This window comes from Vombatus ursinus, unplaced genomic scaffold (assembly GCF_900497805.2).
Source record: "Vombatus ursinus unplaced genomic scaffold, bare-nosed wombat genome assembly UNPS02014951.1, whole genome shotgun sequence".
Lineage (NCBI taxonomy): Eukaryota > Metazoa > Chordata > Mammalia > Diprotodontia > Vombatidae > Vombatus > Vombatus ursinus.
This window is the reverse complement of record NW_020954729.1, coordinates 722,993-730,320: the sequence shown is the minus strand read 5'-3', so window position 1 is coordinate 730,320 and position 7,328 is coordinate 722,993. Positions and strand designations below refer to the sequence as shown.

Below are 7,328 nucleotides of genomic sequence, written 5' to 3'. Positions count from 1 at the left end.
CAGAGGGAGGCAGAAGGGGATCGGGGGTCGTTGGTTTGAGGTGCGAGGGCCCCCCCTTTGCTGAGCACCCTTTCCCCCAGCCAGTGGCGCAGCTGCAAGAGCCGCAGTAACAGCAGAGGCGCCATCCTAGCACCCCGACGCGCAAAGCCAGACTCCAAAGGGAGGGGGGAGAGGCGAGACAAAGAGGAGGGGAAGGGGGGGGCTGAAAATCTGGAAGCAAACTGTGTTGCCAGATAAGTCACCCTGCCCCTCCTCCTGCTCCCCCTCCCATCTCCGCCCGCCTCCCTCCCTCCTTTTTAGTCCCCTCCCCTCGGTCGCAGCTTCGTCGTCTCAGAAGGTGGGCAGCCCCAGCCACACTGCGTCTGCAGAGCCCGGCTAGCAAAATTGCAGGCAAGAGGCAGAGAGCTCTTAGAGCGGAGGGTGCGGGCAGGCGAACAGGAGCAGAGGCGAGAAGGCTAGGAAGCAGACTGGGAGGCAGGGGTGACGGAAGGCAGGGGGACAGGGCAGGGCTTCCAACCCTTTTCCCTGTCCCTCGGTACATCCGAAACGCTTTTCCCGAGCCCGTGCTGAGCCCCTCGGGAGAGGCAGCTCTTCTCCTCTTCCTCCTCCTCCTCCTCCTCTTCCTCTTCCTCCTCCTCCTCCTCCTCCTCCTCCTCCTCTTCTCCCCGGGAATTTCTCCCTTCGCCTCTAACCCAAAGCGAAGCTAAACCTAGCGCTCCTTCCCCGACAGAGACAGAGACAGAGACAGTCAGAGAGCGACGGCTACGTCCCTTTCGGGTCCTCCCCCCTCTGGGCGAGGGTTCTCCCCTGCCCCGTCCCTTCCCCTTCTCCTCGCCCAGTTAGTGGCAGGCTAGGGATCTCCCGCCCAAGGGAGCCCCGAAGCGCTCTCCTACGCCGCCGCCGCTGCTGTTCCAGGCTGACCCTGTGTCCCAGCTCCTCGTGTCTGTCCTGTACAGGCGGCATGATGTTGGCGCACAGGTGGAGCGGAATCCTGGCTGCGCTGGCGCTGCTTTGTCTCGCCGGCCGCGCGCAAAGGTAAGGTGGCCCACGGGGCCGGGAGTGGGACCCTGGGGAGGGGAGGAGAGGAGAGGGGAGGGGAGGGGGCGCGGACCGGGGAAATAAGGTCCCGCCAGCCAGGTAGCCCCCAGACTTCGTTGTGGGTTCTAGGAGGGCGGGGGAGAGGGGAGAAGGAGCCAGAGAGCGGAATAGCTGCGCAATCCAGCTCCAGAAAAAAACGGGGTCCCGAGTCTTATCGTTATAGCCATAAACACGCGAGTTCCCCCCAGAAAAGCATATACGCCCCCCCCCGCGTACTTGCAGTCTCTCTGCAGCCCCTGCGCAAAAGCGCAGAGACCCCCCCCATACACACACACGGGTGGCGCCCACAGACGCAGAAAAGGAGGGGGGACTGGGGTGTGCCCACTAGCCCTAGGGGGGAGGAGGAGGAGGGATAGGGGAGGGGGGAGTGTAAATTCAACCATTTGAACCTGTTACTGCAGTGCCTGAATATATGCGCAAACGCACACACCATGCGCACAATCAGGCAAGCCTTTGACCCACCCACACTTAGCCGTGTGCATACACCAGACCATATAGCCGCATACGCAGGTGTGTGTCTAAAGACACCCCTCATCCCCAGAAATCGATGATGGCCAATTATTACTGTCCAAAAGCCCAGGCTGTGCGTGAAAATGGTCTCTAGCCCCTGCACTAATGAACAGGTGGTGGCTACCAGACGGGGCAGATTGCACGTGTGTGTATGTGCGTGGAGGTGGATTCTTGGGCAAATTGCCGCTTAATAAACACGAAATAGAACCGCTTCCCTATCCAGAGTGAAGCCGCAGCATAGACCCTGGTGTGATGGGGGGGGGGGGGGGGGGAGGAGGGAGGAGTAGTCAGCGCTTTCACACCACTGACTCCTTGGCACCTTGACAACCTGGGCTCTGACGAATAGTCTCGACGTTTCTCCAGGGGTGGAGTTCTGGGTGCATCCCCGCTCCTTGTAGACTTGCCCCCCCCCTTCCACCACCGCACCAAAATCATTAGCATAGCTTCTTCAATGCAGACTTTCCTTATTCGAGGCTGCAGGTTTCCAAGGTGCAAATGGAGCTGTCTATAGTAAGCCTTTAGATCCTTAAATGAAGAATTCTGCTTACATAGATAGGGAGAACATTCAAGTACAAAGGTGATATATACATCTATACATATAGATGTATATACATCCCAGGACCAATAAACAAGGGCTGATCAAATACATATACACTGTGGAAATGCACAATCTTGGAAATAGCCCTGGGGTCCCCCTATGCATTTATGAACAATTAATGTATAAATGTCCATTGTGGGAGTGCTCCAAAGTTCATTTTTCTGCTTGACAACGTTGAATAATTGATCAAATCCAGCCGTAAGTATATACTTGAAGGTAATGAAAATAAATAAATAAATAAAATGAAATAAATAACAGGGCACAAAGATGGGAACAGACAGAGTCCCTGTCTGCAACTGCACGCACCCAGAATACAGACAGGGTATTAAAATCAAATTAATTCTCCTGATCAACAGACGATGAAAAGATGCCGAGGAAAGATTCAGTTGTCATTCACACAAAAGAAGAAACATCCTGAGCTTGAAGCTGAGCATTATTTGGCAAGAAACCCTAACCCTAACCCCAACCCCAACCCTAACCCTAACCCTAACCCTAACCCTAACCCTAACCCTAACCCTAAGGAACTCCATGAATATGCAAAATGCCCAGATACACACACACACACACACACACACACACACACACACACACACACACAGATTCAGACATGCAAACACAGCCAGTGTCAAGGTCTCTGTCACACACACACACACACACACACACACCCCTAGATCCAGATATGCAAACAGAGCCAGTGTCAAGATCCCCAGTTACTCCATCTTGACACAGTGGTTTTAATCTGCAAACACAAATGCTTCTACTCCCTCCCAAGAAGAAAGCAATGTTCCCAAGATCCTGAGACGGAGCAGGATGTGATATGATTGGATAAATACATTCTCCAGGACAGGAGCCTCTCAGCTGCATACTTGTCATATACCTTTAGACATTCATAAACACACAGTTCTGTCACAGGTTCATACAACAACATATGTGTGCACAATGGCACCAGGACATAGGGATCTACCAGCAAAATCCTCAAGCCTATTCTCATGCCAAAGCTTTCAATAGGAACATGGCATTGCAGGCTTAGAGGACCCAGACTGACCGGGGAAAGAAGGGGTGTATTTTGAAAGATGTGGCTCTAGGGTTGGAAGGCTGTTTTCCAGATTTGGGGGGAGGGGGAAATAGTATCCAGGGTGTGAGGCCCCCGGGGTCCTGGGGAAAAAAGCAAAAGGCAAAAGGATACAATAATCATTCCTAGGGTGGGGGGGGGTTGCTGTCCCCTCTGCTGTATCCAGTACACCACCTCCTATTTTGTCTCCCTGTGTTTAATTAACTGCCCTCTAGCCCATTCTCAGCCCCCCCAAAATCTGAAGGACTCAGAAATCCAAGGCAGTGGGAAGTTCACACATAAGTGTGCACACTAGTGCAGAGACAGGGGCACGCACACATGCACACTCCATCCCAGCTTTTGACTACAGAAAGGACTAGCTGGGATAGCTCTGCTAATAGGAGAGAATGGCTAATTATTATCAGCCAAAGCTGAGTGGGGAGGGGGGGGGGTGACAAGATGCTAGAGACGCTAGTGGAAACAGTTCTCTCTAAAACTCCCTGAGGAAAACAAAACATAAAGGAATATAAATCTTCTGTATAGACCAGAGCAGGAGAAAGAGGGGAGGGGAAGAGAGGAAGGGAGAAGTTGAATTGGGGTATACAGAGAAATGTAAAAACAGGTGGGAGGAAATTAGGAGAACTGGCCACATGAACGGTATCCAGAAGCCTGCCTGGAGAGAAGAGAAATGTGACTACACAGCAGGAGAACCAAGGTGCACCAGGGTGCACCTGCCACAGAAGCTGCCCGAAGAGCCGCCCACACACGTGCAGATGTGGACACATGCCCTCACACACATAAAGCGGGTTGTTTATCTCCGGAGCCTAATAAAAATTGGGACGGGGGGAGGGCGGAGGGAGAAAACACACATAAATTGGAGCTTGGGCAAGATGTAAGGGGCAGACCACACGGAAACCCTGGGCTGGGGCGTAACTTTGGGAAACGGCCCAGGCTCTTTTTCTGGTCCCCTAGTGAGGAGCCTCACAAGTGACCCCACCCCCTTTTTTTCAAGAGGCTGTGTCGGGCTAACCAGGAATGATGAGGCTAGGGGAGGGGAGGGGATGACATGAGAAGTGAAGAAGGCAGGAGAGAGGAGGGGTGAAGGAGGAGGCTGCATACGTTTGCCTCTACAAGGGAGGGAAGGCAGGAGTGCGCGAGGTGGTGGAGGTGGGGATAGTCCTCACTCTGTGGACAGGCAGGTGTGGGGGTGCAGTGCCCTTTTAGATGTAAGAAGCCTCCCTCGGGTTTTGGCCCCTAACATTAACTTCTTTTTTCAGCGAAACTTCTGCCAACATGACTCAGGTCAAAGAGATCGTGGACCGCCTGCTGAAGGGATACGATGTCCGTCTCAGACCTGATTTTGGAGGTAAGCCATGTTGTACTCCCTTTTGCTGAACACCAAGGTGCTCTGTGGTCAAAGGACTAGGAAGGAGATGTAAGCCAGTCAGCAAGTGACTCTTGCCAGTTTCCCAGGCAGTGGACTCCCCCTGTTTTCCATGGCTTCAGATTGTTTTTCCATTTGCCTCCCATGCCACTCTCTTCACCCAGACCCCTGGCTTATTAGCTCTGCCCAACTGTCCTCCTCCCCTTGCCTTCCCTCATCACGTTTCCCTGCTCCCCTTGGCTCTGCCTCCCATAACAATCATAATCATAAGCGCTTGCATTAAAATACCGCTCTAAGATTTGCAAAGCGCATTACATGTCTCATCACACCGTCCTGCCCCTTGCCTTCCTCTCTCCCATCCCTTCCTTTTGCGTGGGTGGCTCTTTGCCCCCAGCAGCTCTCCTAGCCAGACCTGTCCCCTCCACTGCAGAGGAATGGGTGTGGACAGAATGAATATGGTCAGAGCCCAGAACTCTGCCCAGACAGCTGCAGATGGGCGGGGCACCGAGAGCCTCTGTATACCCATAGGACCCAAACTTGGGCTGTCTGCCTGGCTCCAGCTTCAGCCGTGATTGCCCTCCAACATATAACATATGACATATGACATGAATGTCCAAGACCCCCCTTGGTTAGCATGCTCCTCTTCTCCTTTCCTCTCTGTGCCTGATGTTACAGCAGTGAGGAAGCCTGAAGCTACCCCAATCCAATCTAGCAATCCAACCTGCACTGACAAAATGCCTACTATACGCAAGGCATGCAAGTAGGCACTGGAGATACAGGGACAAAGACCTAGTTGTTTGCATTCTCCTGGGGTGGGAGGGAACACATGAATGAATGAATGAATGAATGAATGAATGAATGAATGAATGAATGAATGAAAAAGAATTTATTATGTGGTTATTATGTGCAAAGCTCTGTATATCACATGTACACAAATAGTTGAATATATGCTGATGGGGGGAGGTGGGAACAAGTTCTCCAAAGCCCCTCAGTCCAAATCCTCTCCTGGGCACTCAGGAATTGAGCAAATCCCTCATCTGAAGAGTCCAGGGGGAGCTGGACTGGCATGTGTAGACATATACTCACATGTCAAAGGGAGGTCCCACCATACAGGGAAAGGTTCCCAGTCTCCCCTAGGGGAGAGTCAGCAGACATTTCTTCCAGAAGTGGGTTCAAGTTTCACTTGGAAGTCTGTGGGGAAGTCAAGAGAGAAATGCAATTAGTCAATTCCCCTTCTTAGCATATGCTGCTTTGTTGCATTTGCAGAATACTCTCCCCACTTCATTGATTCCCCTTCAGATGTGAACATGAAAAGCTGTTTCTTGGATTTGTGCAAAGAGGGTTTTGCCATTGTCTTGTATAGAAAGCCTACATGAATCTGGGGACATGTGCAACATCCATAAGGGACCACAAGCTTGGCTCCAATTCTGCCAGGGTCTTGATTAATGTTCCTAGCTCAGTCCTTTCATACACCTCTCATTTATGTAGCCCAGCACTGGGGGGAGGGAGGTATGCAAAGCATAGCAAGCACCTACTGTGTGCAAAGACTTCTGGTACTCACAACATTAAAACCAGTTCCTTGGTGCGACAGTGGGGGGAGGAGGGGGGGAGGGCGAGAACAGCACACGTAAACAGATATACCTAGGGACCATCATCGTGACTGGCCTCAACTGGAATTGAAGGCCTTCTGGACACCGCAGAGCAAAGGTAAGAAAAATAAAACCAAGACATGCAGAGTTACACAGTTACACACTCATCTCCAGTACCTGTGCACCTGCTCAGGGATGTTGTTTCAAATGATAAAAGCTGCCTGCCTATAGCACTTGATGGTTTGCAAAGCCCTTTACATCTGTTCGCCACAAGCTGGAGAGGTAGGTGTTTATGGACCACAATTTGCCAGTGAGGAAACAGGCAAGCAGAGGTAAAGTGACTTGGTTAAGGTCACACAGGTAAGTGAAGGAGGTACAGATCTGAGGTTTGAACCGCAGTCCTCTGCCTCACAGTCCAGTAGGCTTTTGGTCCTACCACATGTCACAGGCCAGTAGTTGGGGGTATGGGAGGGGAAAACTTAACGATGCCAAAAGGAAATGACAGATTTAATCGAAAGACATTGAAATGATTCTTTGAAGGCAGATGGTGAGAGTGGTGAAGCAGAAAGTCAAGGAAGTAAGATGAGGGCAGAAAATGAGACTACAGGCAATGAAGAGATGAAAAGAACTGGATTAATAGGGCAGGAACCAGGGGGAAGGAAAGCAGAAAGAAGAGAACCTTAGCTGGTGGGAAAGATAGCCTGAGCTCCACTCAGGAAGGGCAGAGAGAAACAGCACAGAAACAATAAAAAATCTGGACTGAAAGATGAGGGGATGAACTACATGGCCTCTTGTCTAGAGGCAGGAGGTTGTAAAATATGGCCTCTGAGGCCCTGTCCAGCTACGGATCTAGGATCCTAAGTGTGCCTCTAAGCAAGCCACCTAAAATCCCTGGGCCTCAGTTTCCTCTTCTGTTACAGGAAGAGATTGGACTGGATGGCCTCTGAGGTCCCTTTGAGCTCTACACCTAGACAAGTGAGATCTATGGGCCTCAGTTTCCTCTCCTGTAGAAAGATGGAGTTTGCTAGAAGGCCTCTCTAGATCTAGCCATCTAAAATCCCTGGGCCTCAGTTTCCTCTTCTGTTAAAGGAGGAGATT

The 7,328-nt window shown here is 51.5% G+C and overlaps 1 protein-coding gene across 1 annotated transcript in view; it reads left to right on the top strand.

The window, feature by feature from the left end:
• The first annotated feature begins 964 nt into the window (after positions 1-964).
• Positions 965-7,328, top strand: part of GABRQ (gamma-aminobutyric acid type A receptor theta subunit) — a 60,698-nt gene continuing 54,334 nt past the window's right edge. The window contains exons 1-2 of the mRNA XM_027845088.1: positions 965-1,035; positions 4,535-4,623. Coding sequence (XP_027700889.1) covers positions 965-1,035; positions 4,535-4,623 — 160 coding nt within the window. The remainder of the gene's footprint in view (positions 1,036-4,534; positions 4,624-7,328) is intronic.